We start from the raw sequence: 22,672 nt of genomic DNA, 5'->3' as shown, positions 1-22,672 counted from the left end.
AAAATAAAAAAAATAAAAAAAAAGATATATATATATGTTTAAAAATAATATGTTTACGATTTTTAATTTTATATTTTTAGCCATATGTTTTATAGGACTCCATATATTGTTGTTTCTTTAAAACAAGTGTATAAGTTAAAAACAGTGGCAATAAATTCAAGTGGTAGGATATCCTATTCATTTTTATATTTAACAAACATTTACCGAGCACCTATCAGAAAGAATTTAAGGAATGTAATACATTTAAAATAAACACATGAGGAAAACTAGACAACACAGATGTTTGAAGTAGCTGCTAGCTAGATTTTTTTTTTAACTGAAAGCTCTTCAATTGCTTTAATCATAAACATTAATACACTGACTCAACTGTAGTGTCCGATCCACTAGAAGTTTACCTTCTATCAAAACAGTATGTTGTGAAAGTTGTGAGAAAATACGATGAGTAACCTAGGGTGTTAATGTATTACTTAAAAGAACTTATAAAAATGCCATAATTTGTTTATCTGTGTTGCCCTAGGGCTAGTTCAGTGCCTGGCACCTAGAAGCCCTAAATAAATGTCTGCTAAATTAGTGGTTAGGTGCTGGAACACAAGGACACTAGGAAACAAAGGCTAACCCTAACCCTGGGGACTGATGATGGCAACCCCACGGACACTCCTCTTGTTCGAAGGTGGGCAGCCTGTCTAGCTGCCTATGGAGGTCTAATCACCAGCTCCCCAGAATTATGCTGTCCCCGCTCTTCCTGCTGGGGCTTGTTCCAGTACCTGCTGTCTCACACCTAACAAGTATCAGGATGGGTTAACTGCCAGCCCATGATTTGTGAGTCCCTTAAAGACACAAGGGGTCTCCTGGTGAAAGGCTACCTACAGCAAGCTTTAAAGCTTCGTAGTTCACATAAGTCCAAGTGAAGAGGTTTTAGTATAGAAGAGAGCTCCAGATGTATGCCAGCCACTGTTCACGTGGGAAGCTGGGGCAGTCCTGGTAAAATAATAGTGCTCTTTGGCACCGTCTGGGCTTACCTCTTTGGTAATACAAGGAAGCTGCTCTGCCAAATCATGGAACTTCATGGCATTCTCTGTTTCCTTAAGATCCCTGTAACACTAGAAATGGAGAAGAACCGATGTCAAAGGTAATCATCTTTTATGTAATGGAGTCAAAGTGATACTAAAACAGCCGTTTTCATTACCTTGGAAAGGTACATGTAATTGGACTTCGAAAAACCAGGGTGTAGCTCTTCAGCCTGATTTTCAGAGAAAACAGAAAAGAGAAAAACAGGGTGATATTCAAGCAACAAAAACCACCAGTGGAGAGGACATACTTCAATAAATCAAATATTCACCAAATTGAAGCAAACTGCCCTAAGAATTTAGGTTGGTTGTATCTCATCTGAGTCCTTTTATTGGTTTCAAAGTATCCTTTGGGTGCAAAATAGCTTTTTAGCTTATCCATTACAATGAAATTATTATCATGGTCATAAAGCTTACAAAGCAATGGGATCCTTTAAGGTTTGGGGATTTCTTTGTAGAACCATCTTCCCACTTCTTCTTCTCTATCCTTTCTCTCTTTTCCTTTAGAGAACAAAAATAACCGGTCGTGTACTCCCAACCAACTGAACCACCGGCAAGCATTCTAGGCAGCCACTAGCCACTGTTCAGAAAGCGCAATGAAATCTAGTTCTCATTTTAGACTATATGATCTCTAATTCCCTCTCAGTTCTACAAGATTAATCCTTGAAGCACACCCTGCCCCTGCCCCCCACCCCCCCCGCAAAAAAAATCAGCAGGTACAATATGTTGGACAATATCAGGTTCAAAGCCTGATTTTGTCTGTATTGTTACAAATCTGAAATCATAGGTGTGGGGGGTGGGGGATACCTTAGTACCTATAAGAATCTATAATTAGTTCCAGACAAAGGTGAGGGGATTAGCACAACAGGAAGTTGGTTATATATGTGGGTATATTACACATTTACATGTGCGCACACACATAGTACTGCTTAGAGTTTTATTCGTATAGCAATTATACATTTTAAGACACCAGTGAAAATACTGATTTGGTTTGATGCCCCAAAAATGTTTCATAGACTTGTCCACAACTTATGGAATGACTTTTAAAATAACTCTTCTTTTTGGCATCTTTTGGTTAAGATTAAACTGTGTCTACATTAGGCTAATTGGGAGTATTTGAGACCAAGTCTAATAATCAGGGCATAAATTCTTTTAAACATATTCCCATGACCTGCAGAGTTGTTCTTGGACTTGGTAGTAAGGGCTGTTGTACCTGGGACCTGGGGCATAACCAGCTGCTGCTTGGATTTAAAACGTAACTCACATTATGAGAGGCTTAAAACAGAACTAGGATTCAAACTGTTAGAGATCTACACGTGGAGACAAGAACAATTTCCTTGACAAGGAAAGGTAGGAAAGACTGACCCAGATAGAACCTAGTTTGACACTAAAATAATGGATAGACAAAATACACCTTAAGGAAATTTTGCAAAGCTTCTTGTATAGTTGAGGTTGGTATTTTTCCAAACAGAGTAGCAGCCATCTTTTTCTCAATCCAGCTCAGTTTCGAGACCTGTAAATGCAGAGCAACATCACTCTTAGAAAGTGTTCGCCTTTTGAATGGATAATCTCTTCCCAATTAGATGTTTATGTATGTAACTATGTACGTATATGCATATAATACATGTAAATACATATCCATAAATGAGAGATATCAGCTTTATGGTATTAATGTTTTACTTCCTTTTTCATAGTTCATAAAAACTCTGAACTCTTGAAAGCATTGGCTACAAAACCAATTTGAGATACCTGTAAGAAGATTTCAAATTGGGGTGGGGGTAAAGAATAATGTTAAATTAACTTTGTTCATCTGATCCATGACTCTCAGATGATGGCAAAATGTTTCTTGGCATAGAGGTACTAGCGACAAGATCCTGCCTTTGCTTTCTTCCCGCCTCCTCCATGCTGCTAACCTGACCCAGAGGGAAGCATCTCAGAAATTTAAACAGGTGGACAATTCTCAACCCCGAGGGAATGTAGAGTGAGGGCCCAATTTACATATTCACAATCCAGGAGACATTTTTAAACCAATAACCATCAAAGTTAAATTCCATATTACCTTTTGTTTTTTGTTTTCTTTTAAAACTTTTTCATTTTCCCCAAATATGAATATTAGATGTTTATTATAAAAGATTAAAAGGACTCAGAAATGAATACTTAAAAGGGTATTGATGCTCTTAATATTTTTTTGTCTTCTTGTCCTTTTCATTTCCAAAAGCGGTGGGTAAAAATTAATTACTATGTGGTGTCCTTAGATAATTTCTATGTGTTTTTATCTCTCCTTCATATTTTCCATCCTTTTGTTCCTCTGTTTTACATTCTAGGTAACTTCTTCAGGTCTACCTTAGAGTGGTCTAATGCTCTCTTTAGTGGTACCCATCTACTGCTACAACTTTTCAATGAGTTTTCTTCTAATGACAAATGATATACTTTACTGTAGTCCATGTTTCCACAATCTAAAGTCCTTTTAGAACTATTTCTGTTCTCTTGTTGTTTCTGTTGCTTTTCATTCCAGGTGGCTTATTTCCCGTGTACTGCATTATTTTTGATGGTGAGCTCATTATTGCTGGGCCTCTCTGCGAGAGATTTATAAGGCCTGTGTGAAGGCATACTCCTCCGCAGAGGATTAGCATGAGCTTCTGCCATTTGTCCATGGCATGAACATCAGGTTTCATTTTTGCACTAAAATTTTCTTCCTGGGTTTTTGAAGTCTAAACAAATAATATACATTCAAGTTCCAGACTCATGTGAGGTTGGGTCAATGGTTTTTAAACTATAGAAGAGTCTCCTACCTTTAAGAAGACTCAGATTCTTAACACTTAAAACTGGAATAATAAAAACTGCTTATAAGAGATTATTTGAGAAAATTATTATTATTAGAGCCATTATAGGATTATTTGAGATAAGAAATGTAAGGCATAAAATGCATATCTGATGTGTAGCAGGTGTTCAATAAAAGCAAGCTTCCTTCTTCATCCCTAATCCTCTTCAAGCCTCATTTTAAAAGTTTCCTTTCTTGCTTACCTGAATTTTCTCATTCAGAAATAGCATTTATCTTCATGGTAATTTTTCGTGCATTTCTTAAGTATTATTTTCACATTCTGTTAATTTTCCACAAACTAATGTCATTTAAGTCACTTGGTCTTAGACTTAGCAGCTGCCTTTATTTCTATATGTCTTGTGTCCCTTTCTAAATTAAAGTTTTGAACAAAAGGACAGTGCTTTATTTATCTTCTGGCCAGTGAGCACATAATTTATACTCAATCAACTCTGAATAAAAAACATCCTCCCAAACAACAGAGAGTAGTGCACCAACACCCCCCAAGAGACCCCAGAGGGAGATAATGTGCCTGCTACAGGGGAAACAGAAAGGCAGTAAAGGAAGAAAATTTACATATTATTTAAAATAAATATATAAAATGTAAATATAAAACAAAAATATGTTATAAAATATAAATTTATAAACTCAAAGTTCGTAATGTTTTTATCTATTTCCCTATAGTAGGCACTAGGTAAAACAATAAAAGAATGAATAAGTCACTAAAAATATATCATACAATCAGAATATATTCAAATAAGATTTATAAATAAAAACTTACAGCATAACAGTATCTTCCATTGAGGTAATACAAAAAGGGTTCTGCAGGTAATAATTGGATTGCTTTATCTAGATGTTCCTGAAAGAAAATCCCAAAGAAATATCATCTCCCAAGGTTTCAAGGTAGCGTTGGATGGAACTGTGACTAGTAAATTCAAAGGAGCTTTACAATGTTGTTTCATCTTCCTCCTCAATCCCTATCATTAACACAACTCATTATTATCAATAATTCATTACCAAACATGATTGCTCAGAATTAGAACTGTGACTATGATTTAATAAGATTACAGATACGTTAAAGCCAAAATCTATATATATAAAAGGCTAATATGCAAAGTGTCCCCTCGGGAGTTCGACTAGGAGAATGGGAGTTTGATGGCTCGCATGACGTGTGCTGACCACCAGGGGGTGGCGCGAAACATGGCGGGCAACTAGTAGTAGCAGCAGCAGCAGCAGTGGGACTCTGAGGGAGCAAGGGAAGTAGGAGGCGGGGAGGCAGGGAGGCAGGGAGGCAAGGGAACCTGATTGGCCCTGATCACCGGCCAGGCCTAGGTACCCTACCCGTGCACAAATTTCGTACACTGGGCCTCTAGTGTCACTATAAAAACAGAAAATATCCAGTCACATTATTATCTGCCTATGACTTGCCCAGCTAAGTTTTTGATTCAGAGGCAAGCTTACAAATATCAAATGATGAGGGTACAATGGAGGAAAAAATAGCAGAACTGGATGGGAGAGGAATCTACTCCACTGACATCATCAAATGGTTACAGGGGGTTGAAGAACAAAGAACTTTCTGCCCATCACTATAATTACTGAAACTGAGGGGTTATTTATTGAGCTATGACAACTACAGGCACACGATACATGACGTGTATTACATTACTTATTTTATTCATCTACCATGGTCATTTTAAGGCTGAGATTGGATTCTACTCTACCTGCAAATCGATATGCAGAAAATGTTAACTAATTAGTCCAGTCATGCTTACAGTATTGGTGAGGTCATGGCCAACAGGCTAATTCTCTATCTTTGAAAAAATTATACTCGTCTACTATGTGACTTTTTTCAAGATCTAGAATAATAATAATCTCTAATCACCCAAACAGTTTGATTCCTTTTGGCACAGTACTATTTGAAGAATGTCATTTCATTTTATTTAAATAAAAAGGATGAATTCGTAGAGGTTAATTTGTTGAATAATTTCATTTAGACACGTTAATGGAACATATGGCTACATTAAAACATTTTTGCCCTGCCATGGCCCAAAACATTTTTTATATCAAGAAATACCTTGAAGCAATATCCATAGTTGACTTTGTTTTGTAAGCCCTCAAACTCAGATACATAGCCACACAAAACCGCATACCTGAAAAAAGTAAAAACAGTGGATATTGTGTGAACGTCTTCAAATACCATCAAATATAAGTTAAAAAATGTCTTTGGCCCAGCTGGTGTGGCTCAGTGGTTGAGCATCAACTTATGCTCCAGGAGGTCATGGTTTGATTCCCAATTCGAGCATATGCCCAGGTTTCAGGCTCAATCCCCGGTGTGGGGTGCGCAGGAGGCAGCCAATCAGTGATTCTCTCTCATTATTGATGTTTCTATCTTTCTCTCCCTCTCCCTTCCTTCTGAAATCAATAAAAAGTATATCTCTAAAAATGTCTTTGAAGTAGTCATTAATATTTAACAAAAGTATTCACATGGATGCAAGGGCCCTGAAAACAATGAATACTTGACATGAATGTGAGACCAGTTTCCTCATCTATAACTGAGGACACCACCACCATCTATCTCATACGCATGCTGTGAGGGTAGATACCCAAAACATGTAATTGCTTGGAATACTGCCTGGCATATAGTGAGTTTCAAGAAATGTTAGCTGCCACTATCACCATCATCAACATTAAAGTCACAAAGAGGCTCTCAGAAAAAAATTTAATCATGAAAGCATTAAACTGAAAAATACATTGGATCAACAAACCCCTGCTTCTTCTTTAAAAATAAAAATTAAAATGTCATGGCCTCCTTTAATGTCATTTCAAGATAAAAATAAGTATGATGACTCAAACTAAATGAAGTCAAAGGTAATTGTAGAATATGCTTTTTCAAAAAAATTTCCCATGTCCTTCTACCCTTCCTTGGAAACACTGCATTACTAAAACAGAGCAGCCCGTGGATTATTTACTTTTTTCCCAATGGGAACATAAAATTTACATAAATAATTACTTGACTATAAATTAAATATGCTGTCTGTTCAGCAATTTGCTTACTCTAAAAATTGGGGATATATTACTTTTCACATTCAGAGTGCTTCTGTCTGTGCAAAAGTCTTTGGAGTATTTATTTCAGAGTGTTTCTGTCTTAGGCAAAATATTCATTTACCTAAGCATTTCAAGAGGAGGTGTTAATTTTCACTTGCATCATCCTAACTGAAACGAAAAAGGGAATTCTGGGTGTTATTGAACTCTGTTGTTTCTGTGGATAAGCGTAACTTTCAAGTATAGATATGAAGTGAACCATTTTCTTATTTTGGAACAGTAACACTGTTTCGGGACACAAACGATCACATAGTTCACATAACTTAGGCACAACCAATGAAATGACCACTTTTCAATGTTGACTTTTTGACTTCCTACCTTCCCAGTTTCTACATCATCAATGGAATCTGCGACTGTAGAAGCAAGAATGATGACTAAGTCAACCTACTAAAAGTGATGTGAACACTTACTAGATGAGCAAATACTACTACTCGCAAATTGTCAAATCAGAGTGCATTTCACATACATCTCTGCAGCCACCAGAGAATTTATGATGAGATGACAGGAGAAAGACTCTTGAGCTCATCAGTGGTAGCCACTACTGTCCCTTCGATGCTCTTTTTTAAAAAAATATATATTTTATTGATTTTACAGAGAAGAAGGGAGAGGGATAGGGAGTTAGAAACATCGATCAGCTGCCTCCTGCACACCTCCTACTGGGGATGTGCCCTTGACTGGAATCGAACCTGGGACCTTTCAGTCTGCAGGCCGACGCTCTATCCACTAAGCCAAACCGGTTAGGGCCCTTCCATGCTCTTTTGAAATGTTCTCTGTTCTGTCATTCCTCCCAGAGAGTTCCAGAATGTGGAGCAAAGTCCCACACAACTGCGTATCCAAACTCCTCACTTTTGTTATGGGTGTTGTAACTTATTTGGACTTAAAACCTTAGGCCACTTTTTAAAAAATAAACTTTTATTTCAAAGTAGCTTGTGATGTTCAGGAAAGGTGCAAAGACAGCACAGAGTTCTCATGTACCCATATCCAGTTTTCTCTATTGTTTTCATCTTACATTACTAGACTATATTTATCACACCTGTATCAATATTGACCTACAATATTGATACATCTTCACAATGAACCAACATTAACAAATTATTAACTAAATTCCACTTTATTCAAATTTTCATCTGTTTGTCCCTAATGTTCTTAAATTTTGACACTTTCTCCCCTTCCTTCCTTCCATATTATTCCTATTAATTAACACCTTGTTCTGTATCTTTTAACGTGAAGATCTTTTTAATTACTACTGTTATCCATCATATGCCCTGTTCCTCCTAATTTGTGCTATTTTCTAATTTTTATAAGAATGCCTTCTATATCTTTCCCCACTGACAAAACTACTAACCACAGTAGTGTTTAAGACATAGACCTGGAACTCTAGAATCATCTCTAGATTGACAAGGATATTGACAATCGCTATTCTGTGGAATAATGAGGCCCAAACCCTCCTGTCAGCATGGACAGTGCAGAAGCTTGCCCACATTTCTACATCTTGTTCACAAGAATTTTAGGAGTGAACTTGCCTTAATGCCTTGCTTAAATCCAGATACACTGGCTCCATTTCCCTATTCTATCTACTAGCAAAGAAAAAAAAAAGACCATGTCACATTTTAAGAAAAATCTATGTTGGGTCTATTTGAATGTCCTTATCCAGAGATTCAGAGAACAACCCAACTAACCATCAGGGCTGGAATTAAAGGAAAAGAATCTATGTTCACCGATCTACAGCGGTGGAATCAACCATCTAATTTCTGAAAATGAGAACTACTTAATGCACATGTGGTAGTTCTAGGCTTTTATAGTACTCTCAGCACATTCTCTTCAAGTTACTCTTAAGAAAAAAACACACGCGATTTATGAAATCATTACATGAAATATGTACATTTTCCCTTATAAATAATCTGTCACTAGAGTCTTCTTTTTTTTATAATCCCTTCTGAAGTCTGCTTCTTTAAAGTCTAAAGTACTATGTATCTTCCTACATATCATAAATTCACAATACACCTGACCACTTTTCCCAAAGGATCAGCACTGCTTTTCTGGCAATCAGTTCCACCTACGTCTCTGGGTGGGTGCTGTTGTTTTTTACATTGTTCAGCATTAAAAATGTAACTTAAGTTTTTACTTCCTAAACTCTCAAGTCGATGGGAACTCTGAAGAAAGTTAATTCACACCATGGTCTACTGCCTCCACCTAGAGGTCATTCAAACTACACGCATCTTGACAAAAATTCTGTATTTTATTGGCATTGATATGGAATATATCTTTAATAATCGACATTCTTTTTCAACAACTACTAAAACAACTCCGTTCATTGTCCTGCAGCACTTCTGCCTGAGCATGAATGCTATTTATACTGGACAAAAGCAGAGGAAGAATAATGTGATAGAATACTGAGTATTTAAGAATATAAGCTCTGCCTTTGTTTTTCCATTTGTTGTGTGAGCCTTGGATATTAATCTACTCATCAACACACACACAGCCTTGCTTACCTCATCTGTAAAATGAAAACAAGTTGTTCTGTGAATCACATGCTCCGAGGCATGTGGATATAATTTGTGAACAGTAGAGCACAACAAATATGTAAGACATTATTTATAATTAAGGTCAGGCCAATTTGGCTAACAAACTGCAAATCCATTGGTGGTTTTAGTCTCTTGATTCCAGAACAGAAAGCTTGTGTAGCCTTAAAGTTACAAAGCAATTTCATTCTGGAAAAGATGAAGATGAAAAACAAGCCTTTAAAATAATATGGTTTTTCAGTTATTCCCTCAGTGTTAGTCTTTTACGATAATTATTTCTAAGGATTTTGCCTTTTATTTCAAAATGAAGGCTTATAAACCATCACACAGCCCTGTAAACCATGGGTCTGCAAACTTTTGCTGCAGGGCCAGCTAGCAAACATGTTCGACTCTGAGGTCAGAGCGTCTCTGTTGCAACTATTCAACTTCATCACTACATTTTGGTTAGAAACACAGCATCATTTTAGCTTTTGTGTTGTTGTTTTTTTAAGTTATGTTAAATTAGTTTTAATTAGAATTTATCAAATTCAAAGCCCCTGGACTTGGTAGATTCACTTATGAAATCTTCAATAAAAGTTCACCTTAAATGTATTTAAAATATACACAATGAAAAATACCTGAGAATAAACAGAACAAGAACAGTTACTGTTATCTACTAAATAGGTTTTTCAGCGAATGTGACAGACAGGTTAAATAAGTCAATCATGTTTTTACATTTCATTGTAATTCACAGAGGCATGTTAGAATTTGAAGGCTGCATAAATTCTATGTACTTACCACAGATGACAATGTCCATTCATGGGGGCTCTAGTAACAGCTTTTTCACCTAAAGTCTTTCCTGAAAGATAAACGGACTTACAATTAGTACCTTCATGTGAGTTGGTGGAGGGCAGATTATTGAATTAAATTAGTGGTTTCCAAAGTATGGTCCCAAGACCAGAAGCTTCACTTGGAAACTTGCTAGAAAGCAAAAGTTTTGACCACAGGGGAATGTTTAAAATTGATGACTCTCAGAACATTTAACACTGATATACTTTAATTTTCTCAGTAGACATAAAAAAATCAGTTTGTTCCCTGTGGTTAAATTTTTATTTACCTTCAAGTTAATAACTCTCTTGTCTACATTTTGTCTATGGCCTGCACGATGAATTGCTGTGGAAAAACTGTCCCCATAAAGCGGATGATGAATATGTAAAGAACAAGAGGAGGCTTCCTCCCACCCTCCTCCCACTGAGACAGAATTATGGTGCAGAGGTCAACTGGCAAGGAAAACTACGGTGCAAGAAAAGTAATTACCGGAAGTTTGAAAATATTTCCTTCTTGGAAATAAAAAGGACAGAAAGAGAGACTGGAAAGAGGTCTGGAGTGCCCTGCTGCTTCTTCCTCTTGCTGTTTTAGACAAGGAAAGCTTGGGAAAGAGAGGACTTGGGAATGCACGAATTAAAGAAGTTTCATGTCAAATTATTGCCCTGAAGGTTGTCATGGAGTTGGCAGCTAAGGAGCGTTTTGCTGGAAAGGGTTTTGTTCTGCAGTGCGAGTCAAGGGGACATGCGTATGTATAGACACCTTGACATTCTGGCTGGTTTTCTTTCATTGTTGTTATTAAAGGAAAAGTTCAAAAATATGCAAAAGAGTATAGAGGACAATAAAAAGAACCACCATGTACTTATTACTCAGCTAAAACAATGATCAGCTCAAGGCTAATCTTGTTTTATTAAGATCAATTTTGAAAAAACATTAAAGTCTGAGTAGTTATTTCTTCATGGCACCCAGAGTTCTACGTTATAGGAAGTAAGAACGTTATTTTAATTGCAGTGAAACACTATTGCCTTCTGCCTGTTACTGGTTCTTGAAAATTACCACTTCACGTCTCTTCTGAGGTTTTATAAACATTAAAAGCTAAAATCTGAGTTTTTTAGTCGCCTATTCTATTATGCTTACATGTGGTTTTTTTTTAGTCCGGAAAAATTTTTTCCTGTCCTTAGACTATGTGTATTTTTTAGTACCAGGATATACTGAAATAGAATAAACATGAGTTTTAGCTTAGATAATTCAGCTTTAATTAAAATTCATTAGTGTTTTATTATTGCCAACAATTGTCACTTGAGGATAATCAATCTTTACAAAATACTTACCGATATTAGCATAATGTTTCTTTTCTTCTGTATTTGTAGATAGCTCATACATGTCTCCATAAGCACGAGCTAACCGCCAAATAAACTCTATTTCATCTCTAAACTGAAAAGAGAGAACTGCACATTAGATTAATTCACTCACTTGACCAGACTCTAAATGTTTTCCACTGTACCATCAAAAAGATTAGGCAGGTAAGCTGGTATTTATAGATGACTGAATCTATTCCTGTGCATATAACATTTTCAATTACAATATTCCTGGCTACAGAATGTGATTTAATATAGTGTTACGTATGGAACTGAAAACTAATTAATACTACCCAGGCACTAGCTCCCACCTACGTAGAAGAGAGAACTGACAAGTGCCAGAATCCATATATCCCTCTGGGTTGTAGTATCTTCTCATTTACTTTCTAAGTTATCGACTATTGATATGATGCTTCAAGGGACATTTCAGATAATATCAGATACTACAGATCACATAAGCTCAAAAGAGCAGTGTTTTTTTTTTTTAACCTAAATTACTTAAATATAATCCTGGAGATTTAAAAACTTTTAGACAATGTGTTTAGAGTTGCTAGATCCTCAAAGATTAGGCTTGCTCATTGGAAAGAGATTTCTTGCTCCGTGAGATACTGCAAACCCTTATTTGGTGGTGGTGGTGGTGATGACAATGGCAGGGATGGGCTTTCCCAATTCAGCCCAACATTAAACACTGGAAACTGACCGCTGGTAGAAGTAGATTAAAACACTGATGGTGTTGCCCCGGGTGGCTCGGTTGGTTGGAGCATTGTCCTGTACCCCAAAAAGGTTGCAGATTCGATTCCCAATCAGGGCACATACCTAGGTTAGGTTGATGGTTTGATCCCTGGTTGGGGTGCTTACCAACTGATGTTTCTCACATTGATGCTTCTTTCTCTTAAAATCAATACACATATCCTCGGGTGAGGATTAAAAAAATACTGATGGCTGTTACATGAATAACTCTAAGTTAGAAAACTTAAAATGTAGCTCTCCTCTCAAGAGTAGCAGTGTGCCTTGTTATTTATGTTATCAAATAGTTATTAAATATAATAAATTAACAAAAATCCAAGTAAATCTGTATACTCATATTTCTGGTTCTCATTTTTATAATCTTAGAACCTAAGAAAGTCGTATATATACTTTTTAAAACTATGTATCTTTTACTTATTTATTTTAATCCTCACCTGAAGATATGTTTATTTTATTTATATGTTTTTATTGATTTCAGAGAGGAAGGGTGAGAGAGAGAGAAACATCCACAGATGACAATGTCCATTCATGGGGGCTCTAGTAACAGCTACGATAAGATGAGAGAGAATCACTGATCAGCTGCCTTCTCTGCACGCCCCCTACTGGGGATCAAGCCTGCAACCCAGGCATGTGTCCTTGACAGGAATTGAACCTGGGACCTTTAGTCCGCAGGCTGATGCTCTATCCACGGAGCCAAACCAGCTAGGACTATTTATTGATTTTAGAGCAAGGAAGGGGGGAGAGAAAGAGAAGAAAACATTGACGTGAGAGAGAAACATGGATTCATTGCCTCTCACACAGACCTCAACCAGGGACCAGACCCACAACCTAGGCACGTGCCCTGAGTGGGAATCAAACTCATGACCTTTTGGTGCAAGGGCGCATGTGCCAACCAACTGAGCCACATCACACAGGGCTCTTATATATACTTTTTTAAAAAATATATATTTTATTGATTTTTTACAAAGAGGAAGGGAGAGGGATAGAGAGTCAGAAACATCGATGAGAAAGAAACACCGATCAGCTGCCTCCTGCACACTCCCCACTGGGGATGTGCCCGCAACCAAGGTACATGCCCTTGACTGGAATCAAATCTGGGCCCCCTGAGTCCGCAGGCCGATTCTCTATCCACTGAGCCAAACCGGTTAGGGCTCTTATATATACTTTTTAAAAATTTTAGTCATATTAGAGAAAAATTTTGTATCCATCATTTATCTTTTGTAAACTGTGACACAATTGTAATGGGCATGATATGAATAGAATCATAGATTAAATAAAAAATTAAAGCTATACAAACTTGTTAACATATATATCTTACCTTTTCTTTGTGGTCACAAAGTAGTTCAAAACTCTCCATCTTTTTAGACTCATCCATACGTAAGTTATCTGCCTTCTGAAGAAGGGCATCTAAATTTAATTCCTCAACATATCTGTTAAGTGCTTTACGGACTGGAAAACTTTGTTCTTCTGTATCAGTACTAGCTGTAATATACCTAAAATTGCAGAAATTATATCAACTCTTAAAAGTTATACTCCAATAGCCAGAGTGATCCTTTTAAAATGCAAGTCAAATCGTTCCACTCTTATGCTGAAACCCTGCTATGGTGCCCCCTTCACTCAGAGAAAATATTCAAGTCCTCACAAGCGTCTAGAAGGCCCTATATTTGTCTCCCAACCACATCACCTCTCTGACGTTGGTTCCATACTACTCTTATCATTCATTCAGCTCCACACTGGCTGCCTTGCTGTTCCTTAAACATGCTAGTCATACTCCGACCTCAGGACCTTTGCTTGCTCTCCCCTCCTTCATGTCTCAGCTCCATTGTCATCTTCTCAAATGTGGCCCATCCAGACCACTCTATTTAATACTGCAACCTCCACACATTCTCTTCATGGCCAATCTCTCTTAGCTTGGCATTTATTTTCTGTAATATCATCTTCTAATACACTATATCATTTACTAATCTATTACAGGTGCTACTTTTTATCAGTATCACCCCCACTAGATTGCATGCTCCCTGACAACAGGATTCTTTGTTTTATTAACCAATGTATCAAGTGCCTAAAACAGCATCTGACACATAGTAGATATGCACTGAATGTTGTTGAATGTATGATACAGCGTTGTAGGAACTCAGTAGGCATTCAAATACACACACACACACACACACACACATATATTTATAGTTCAAGATAATGTTCTCACTCTCAACTTAGGTTTTTACAAATTCATGCTACCTTCCACATTTCCCTTTTTTGGTGGCATACAAAAACAATTTGTTTTCATTTATTCAAGCCCTGTCCTATTCTAAAAAGATTTTAAGGCGGTATGTAAGGATACATAACATATAAGAGAACTAATTAGAAGTAGTAAAAAAAAGATAAAACCAAGGCCAAATGTGAGTGAGGTCAATAAAAACAATACATATATTTTAAATCTCTACATCCTTGCTACGAGGGACACAAATGTCTGTATCTTCCAGCAGCCATGCAGTTACAGCCCCCAGCAGATATTAACAAAGATATCAATGAAACAAGTTTTTGAGAGAAGTGCAACTATTTCCAATATAAAATAAATTTATTTCAAAGTCCTTATAACGAAGACACTATATGAAATGATATTCAGCCTCTTCTACAACATTATTAATGGAAACTTCATTCTTCCAGTTGCTCAAGTGAAAAAACGTAGAATCATCCTTGACCTTCTTTTTCTCTCCTAAGCAATATCACCTGTTAGAAATTCTCTATTGGTTCTATCTTCAAAATACATCCAGAACATAGCCACTGAAAACTGCTACACATTGAGAAAACTACAGCACATTGAAAAAGCTTCAACACATGTGAAGGCACAAATGGAAATCTCATGTTATCGGTTTGAAGACTTACTATTGTCAAGATGTCAATATTACCCAAAGATTCAGTGCAATCCTTCTCAAACTCCCAACAATGTCTTTTGTAAAGACAGAAAAATCCATCCTAGAATGCATATAGAAGATCCTGAGTAGCGAAAACAATCTTGGAAAAGAAGAACAAAGTTGGAGGTCTCATACTTCCTGATTTAAAAACTTATTACAAAGCTACAGTGATCAAAACAGTGTGTACTGGCATAAAGTCAGACATATACATCAATAGAATACAACAGAGCCCAGAAGTAGACCCTCACATATATGGTCAAATGATTTTTGACAAGACTATTTAATGGAGAAAAAAAGAGTCTCTTCAACAAATAGTGCTGGGGGGTGGGGGAGCCAAGGGCGGGGAGTAAAAAAACAAAAATAACATCTTAGCCCAATGACAAATATAAGGAACATTTTATTACGATAATTGAAAATAATGCAAATTCCTTTTCTCTAAAAAGATTAATTCTATTCTAACTTAAGTATTTTTAATTGCCTATATACATTGTCCATTCATTATTTAGTCTGATAAATATATTTATAAACTTTGTATAATATAATAGAAAAATATAAAAATATTCACTCTTAAAAATAAAAATTTTAGAGATACTTTTTAAAATAAAAATTTTATTTGACAATTTAAAAATAAAAATGTTGGAAAAAACCTGAAATGTATTAACTTTAAAAAATAAAAATTACTAATATATACATTTTTTATTTCAGAGTTCTCTGAATTCCCAGACACATGCATACATAAATGTGTATTAAAAGTATTTAGTTAAAATATCTGGTTTCAGTAGTCTACATATTTCCATGATAATGTTTTTACATATAATTTTTGGTCCTTGTATTAGTAAAAACATCATCTGTCAGTGAAATGTGTGGCATGAGAAATATAATTAAGAAGTCTTATGTAAATGAAAATTTCTGAACTGATAAATATGGAAATATACAGGGTGGGACAAAAGTAGGTTTATAGGTGTGAGTATTATTATTTACTTGTTGTATTATTTCTCATACGAACAACTATAAACCTACTTTTGCCCCGCCCTATATATATATTATATAGGAATACTATCTCCAATCATGAGACAAGGATAAAAGATGTTAAACTCTCAAACAATGTAATACATTTAGAAGACCTATATATCAAAGCTTGACGTTATTTTCAGACCACAAATGTATTACAACAGTCACTCAGAAATCTGGGCCCTGTCAATCTATAAGTAGTAAATCTGTTAAAAGCCTGAAACACATGAATAATGTTTGACTTCCATATTCCAATATTATGAATGAACTATTTTTCAGAAAACACAGACATTAAAATTAAATATAAACTGCAACATAGCAATCTTTTTCAGAAAATGGAGTGAAGCTTAGTAAGGGAGGAGGCTTCGGGGGAAAACTGGGAAGTGATTTCTACAGACTGTAGAGTACGCCTGGTAGGAAAACTTCGGATTTGAGCTGCCCTTCTAAGAGAGGATAAAATCTGAGGCGACCTTAAGTTAGGAATTTCAATAGGTGAAGATTTGTCTTCATCTTGAGATGACTGAGCAATATTTCCACCATCAAAGCAATTTGAGTTAACTTCCATTAGAACTGGGGTAAACTTCCTACTAGGTTTATAAAACGAAGCAAATGCAACATTAGGGGGAACAGAATTGGCGCTTTCAGAGGTCTGCTGCTGAATCACAGCTGGAGGACTGGCTCTGCGACTCTGAACATCAGGAGGAAGGAGCTCTTTCTTTGGTTGGCTTCTTTCTTGTGTGTCACTGGCAATTTCTCTTTTTTGATGAGAATAGGAAATGCGAGTTGGGACAGAAAGGAAGGTTGCTGTGCTTGGTCTGTAGGGATCTCTAGCAGCATCTATCGGATTGGCCGAGGAATGAACTTTTGTTTCAAAACTTATAAAATGTTTAATGTTATAGTCAGGAGAACAAGAACTTAAGTATTTTTCAACATCAGCAATAGTTGAGCTTTTAGAAGCTACTTGAGTTTCACTTGGATTGTTCATGTACTCACTACTTGATTGAAGATGAAGATCAAAATACATAGAGCTTTCATAACAGGAAATTATACTTGGTTTACGGGTAGAGAAGTGTCTCCGGGATCTAAGAGCAAAATTTTCTGGGGAAGTTTTTAAATTACTGAGGCTGCTTTTGTCTTCAGAATCAAAGTTAGCTCTACTTTCTTGACGCTGAAGGGTAACACTGCTTTTCTGAAATTTACTGAATAAAAAAAAATGTCTATCAGAGGAAGATGAGAAAGCAGATATAGTTGATGGAGTAGTGAAATTTTTACTTCCTCTACGTATACTGACTTTTTGTATTTTAGCATAGTTTGCAGGGAGATCATGAAAGTTAGGTTCACGAGTAACAGAAGAGGTCCCATGGTGCAAGGGGTCTGAAGTAACTCGATCTTCAGGACAATACTGTTGGAAGTTCTGGTCCTTTTTGTAGCAGCTAGAGTGAGAAAAGTGTCAGATGAGGAAAAAAATAGGCAGCAGACGTGGAAACCTCCCAAGCCTCCTGAAGAATAATATCCACCTTATCAATATGGAAACAACAGGGAACAAGGAAATTATAGCAGCTAAAGCAGATGGTCACACAGGTATCCAAAAGGATGCTAAGTCTAAAAGACTGTCTCTAATTACCTCTACGTACCTGCCCGGTCTATTAAACCTTGGGGAAGAGAAATTGAAAGACTTAGAGAAGCAGGCAGAAAGAAAGATCAGGGGAAACACACGAGAGGGCACAAAACGAAAGGATCCCCTGAAGGAAAAGGTAGAACTTTCCATCTTAGAAAATAATAAGCCATAATATCTGCTTGAGAATATTAAGTTCCTCTAGTGATAGGAGTTAGTAAAATAAATGTATACCATGCATTTTAAAATATTAACCACAGATTAAACAGAATCACTCGCAAGACTATTTCAGATAAATATCCAGATATCCCAGTTATTCAGTCACAGTGGGACACTAAAGGAAGCATTAAAGCTTGGTTTATGAATATATCAATGAGCTTTAGCACATAAATATACAGAAATTTTTTTTTCTTTTTAAAGGCTTACCTTACACATTTTCCCATATTAAGTTTAATCAAAAAATAAATCTCTCCCTTCCTTTCTAAGCCATCATCTTTAAGCCATAAAATGCCTGTATAGGTGGAACAGGTCAGAAGACTGAATGTTTAAGTTGCTTGTGGAATTAGCATGGCAATAGCACAGAATGTGATGACAGCAGACTCTAGAATCCAATGACATCAATTTAGAATAAAATTGTCCTGCGGCTCACCTTTCTGAAAAGCTCCAATCCACGTGACTGTAGAATATGTATTCTAACTTTGTCATGTTTAAGGAGTCATCTAAGAAATCAAGTGATGAGAAAACAGCAAAATGAAGGCCATAACATATACAGTATATTGGCACAATCCTTTGCTTGGGATGGTCTCTCTTACTGGCTGCTCTCCATACCCTTGGCCTACTAACTCATTCTTCTTTCACCAAACATGCTTTACCCCAGGTTTTTACACCATCCAGTAATACGGAAAGTGACTACGTATTATAAAACTTGATCTGAAGATATCCTGAGAAAGTAAAGAAAAAAACATAAAACCTAAACAGCAAATGTTATTGCCCCCTTCTACCTTGCTTCATCTACCTTGGCAATAAAGTGTCCCATCTGATTGCATAGACCACATGAACAGACTATGGAGATCTGCTGAGCCACTGTTTATAACCCCTTGAAACAACTTAATACCCATTTAAAGGCAAAGTTAACAGAATCATTTTCCTTTTCCAAAACAACTTGAAGCACTGTCCACATAACAGCTGTATGTGTACAACCACTTATGACATACAACACCCTCTAAATTATATTTCTTTTTACTTCTCAGTATCCTGAATACCCTACTATCATCTGTTTTTGTTTCATTCCTAACAACCTTCTTTTGGGAAACCCTTTGGGAACAAATTCCTTTCCAGAGGCCTAAAACTCTCCAATTCTCACCAAACAGTTGTCAGTTTATACTTTTATTTTACCCTATACACAAGCTAGTAAATCTGTCACTGTTTCATGGATGCTGAAGACACATGATTCTTGGGTCAGAGACAGAGGACTTTATCACCCATAGCATATCAAGTAGTGTGAGCACCAGCATATTTGTGTCGGTTCTCCTTAACTCCAGGTCCCACAGGACAATTCACAGGGCCCAGAAACTCTTACATTCACGATGAATTGTGTTACAAAGGAAGGTACACTGAGCTTAGGGAATCCACCACTTTTATAGCAAGCAGTGAGTAAATCTGCTAAGCCTGGTGTTAGTCCTGGAGAAAAACATTCCTTCATTCCTCAAGGTTTCTCATCACAACTCTGAGAAATGGCCAAGACAAAGGATGTTCATGTAGACCTTACATCCCCCAACAAAAATTATCTCAAAATGGACCACAGACCTAAATATAAAATGCAAAACTAGAAGTGTCCTAGAAGACAATATTGGAGAAAACCTAGATAAATCTGGGTATGGCAATGACTTCTTTGATGCAACGCCAAAGGCACAATTCATGAAAGAAATAATTGATAAGCTTCTGCTTGGTGAAAGACAATGCCAAGAGAATGAAAAGCCACAGACTAGGAGAAAATATTTGCAAACTATGTATCTGGAAAAGCGACTGTTATCCAAAATATACAAAGAACTCTTAAAACTCAACAACAAGAAAATGAATAACCCGATTTAAAAATGGGCCAAAGACCTTAAGAGACACCTCAGCAAGGAAGATATACAGATGGCAAACAAGCATATGAAAAGATGCTCCACAACATATGTTATCAGAGAAATATGAATTAAAACAACAGTGAGACACCACTACACACCTATAAGAATGGTCAAATCCAGAACACTAACACCACCAAAATGCCTTTCAGGATGTGGAGCAACAGGAGCCCTTATTCATTGTTGGTGTGAATGCAAAGGAGCCCTTATTCATTGTTGGTGGTTCACCTTGGAAGTGAAGACAGCCACTTTGGAAGACAGTTGAGAGGTTTCCTACAAAACTAAACATGCTCTTACTATACAATCCAGCAATCGTGCTTCTTAGTATTTACCCAAATGAGACAAAAACTTATGTCCACTCAAAAATCTGTACATGAATGTTTACGGTGGCTGTCTTGATAATTGCCCAAACTTGGAATCCACCATGACATGATGTCCTTCAGTGGGTGAATGGATAAATAAACTGTGATACATCTAGACAATGGGATATTATTCAGCACTAAAAAGAAATGAACTGTCAAGCCATAAAAAGATATGGAGGAAACTTAAATGCATATTATAAAGTAAAGGAAGTCAATCTGAAAAGACTACATACTGTATGATTCCAACTATATGACATTCTGAAAGAGGTATGACTATGGAGACAGCAAAAAGATCAGTGGTTGCCAGGGATTGAGGGGAGAAAGCAATGAACAGGCAGAGCACAGAGGATTTTTAGGGCAGTGAAAATAGTCTGATACCATAACAATAGGTTCATATCATTAAACATTTGTCCAAATCCATAGAATGTACAACCAAGAGTGAACCCTAAGGCAAACTATGAACTCTGAATGATTATGATGTATTAATATAGGTTTTTTGGTACTGTGTAATGGGGAGGTGGGGGGGATGTGTGGGGTCAGGGGCATATGGGAAATCTCTGTACCTTCCCCTCAATTTTTTCTGTGAACCTAAAACTGCTCCAAAAAAGTAGTCTCAATTTTTTAAGAATCAAGGGGGGAAAAAAAGTGTTCAGGGCCTTACATTCTTAGGACACCAGGCAAGATGTGTAAGAGAGTTAGAAGCCCAGGGAGCCCTGCTGGTGTGGCTCAGTTGGTTGAGTGCTGTCCTCTGCATCGAAAGGTTGCCAGTTCGATTCTGGTCAGGACACATGCCCAGGTTGCAGCTAGATCTCTGGAAAGGGGTTCGCAGGAGGCAGCCAGTCGATGTTTCTCTCTCTTTCTCTGTCCCTTACTCTCTTTCTAAAAATCAATTTAAATAATCTGTTTTAAAAAGAAGCCCAAAGAGCATGGTTCTCTCCCCAGCAATCTACTATTTTTCCCCCTGTGTTGTGAGATAGTTGTCTATTGCTCCTAAGTCACACTAAGATCCACGAGTACCTTTTCCAAAAGGAAATCTTTTGCGACTGAATCTTTAACACACACACACACACACACACACACACACACACACACACACACAAACTAGCTCTAAACTAGAATTGACTGAGTTAATTTGCATTGACAAATTCAAGTTTTCCCACATTATCAAAAACGGAGCTGGTGAACTGAATTCAGTTACAGAGTAATGTACATTTACATCTTTAGCTGATCTGAGTGTAGTGAATGTAAATTATTCAACCTATTACATTAATTATAGTTATTTGTACAAATGGCTTACCAGATATATCCAATTATGCAAAGAAACAACAATGTTCATCACTAAATTAGCACTGGTTAAGTTTTGTTTTGTTTTTTTCCATTACAATATTAAACTCTTGTGACTTGAAAGGTAGAAAAAATACTTCTTGGGGATTACCAAACAATTTATTAGGCTATCTCTAGAATTTCCCTTTCCACCATTAGTTCCTTTAGAAAGAAAGAGAGTTCATTAATTCACGAGATAGTAGTTACTAAATGCAGTTTAGTAAATATAAAGACATAGTACATGGTTAAGGATTTGAACAAATCCAATAACAAACAGCAAGTAGTTTTATAAACAACAGAAACAAAAAAATACATATTTTAGGTCAAACAGTACAGATGTGTTCCAGCAACATCAGATGTGTGGAATACGACAATGAAAACATGGGGGTCTCCACCCTAAAGAATTTCGGGCTATGTCATATCCACTGGTGCTTCTTTACTTACTTGCCTATTTTACTCCTCAAAAACACTAGTCAAGCACAATTTCTTTATTCATAAACCACTTGTGTTTTCCTCTAAGAGAATATTATGGATGTTCCTGGTTTTAGAATTCAGTGGATTATCCCATGGGAGGAAGAAATTGACTTACTTGAACATTCTCAAATCTTTTTAGGTCTCCACTGTCCAATACAGTAGCCACTAGTCCCATATGGCAATTTAAATTTAATTACAATTAAATAAAATTTAAAAATTAGTTCCTCAGTTATACTAGCTGTACTTCAAGTGGCTGCTACATAGCACAGCATAAATTTTGAACATTTCCATCATCGCACAAGGTTCTATTGAACTGCACTTATTGGACCATCCTATCTAATAATAGACAAACATGGTAATTAACTGTACCTCCGACACGCTTCCCATTGGCTAATCAGGGCGATATGCAAATTAACTGCCAACCAAGA

General features: G+C 36.6%; 1 protein-coding gene across 1 annotated transcript in view; it reads right to left on the bottom strand.

Moving 5' to 3' along the window:
• The window catches only part of RMDN2 (regulator of microtubule dynamics 2), a 28,922-nt gene that overhangs the window by 3,537 nt on the left and 2,713 nt on the right, over positions 1–22,672 (bottom strand). Inside the window, exons 2-9 of the mRNA XM_005864719.2 lie at positions 13,737–13,911; positions 11,645–11,747; positions 10,287–10,347; positions 5,960–6,035; positions 4,667–4,744; positions 2,482–2,580; positions 1,187–1,240; positions 1,020–1,100 (exon numbers count right to left, since the gene is read on the bottom strand). Coding sequence (XP_005864781.2) covers positions 1,020–1,100; positions 1,187–1,240; positions 2,482–2,580; positions 4,667–4,744; positions 5,960–6,035; positions 10,287–10,347; positions 11,645–11,747; positions 13,737–13,911 — 727 coding nt within the window. The remainder of the gene's footprint in view (positions 1–1,019; positions 1,101–1,186; positions 1,241–2,481; positions 2,581–4,666; positions 4,745–5,959; positions 6,036–10,286; positions 10,348–11,644; positions 11,748–13,736; positions 13,912–22,672) is intronic.

Source organism: Myotis brandtii, unplaced genomic scaffold (assembly GCF_000412655.1).
Source record: "Myotis brandtii unplaced genomic scaffold, ASM41265v1 scaffold191, whole genome shotgun sequence".
NCBI classification, from domain to species: domain Eukaryota; kingdom Metazoa; phylum Chordata; class Mammalia; order Chiroptera; family Vespertilionidae; genus Myotis; species Myotis brandtii.
This window is presented reverse-complemented; position numbering and strand designations above follow the sequence as displayed.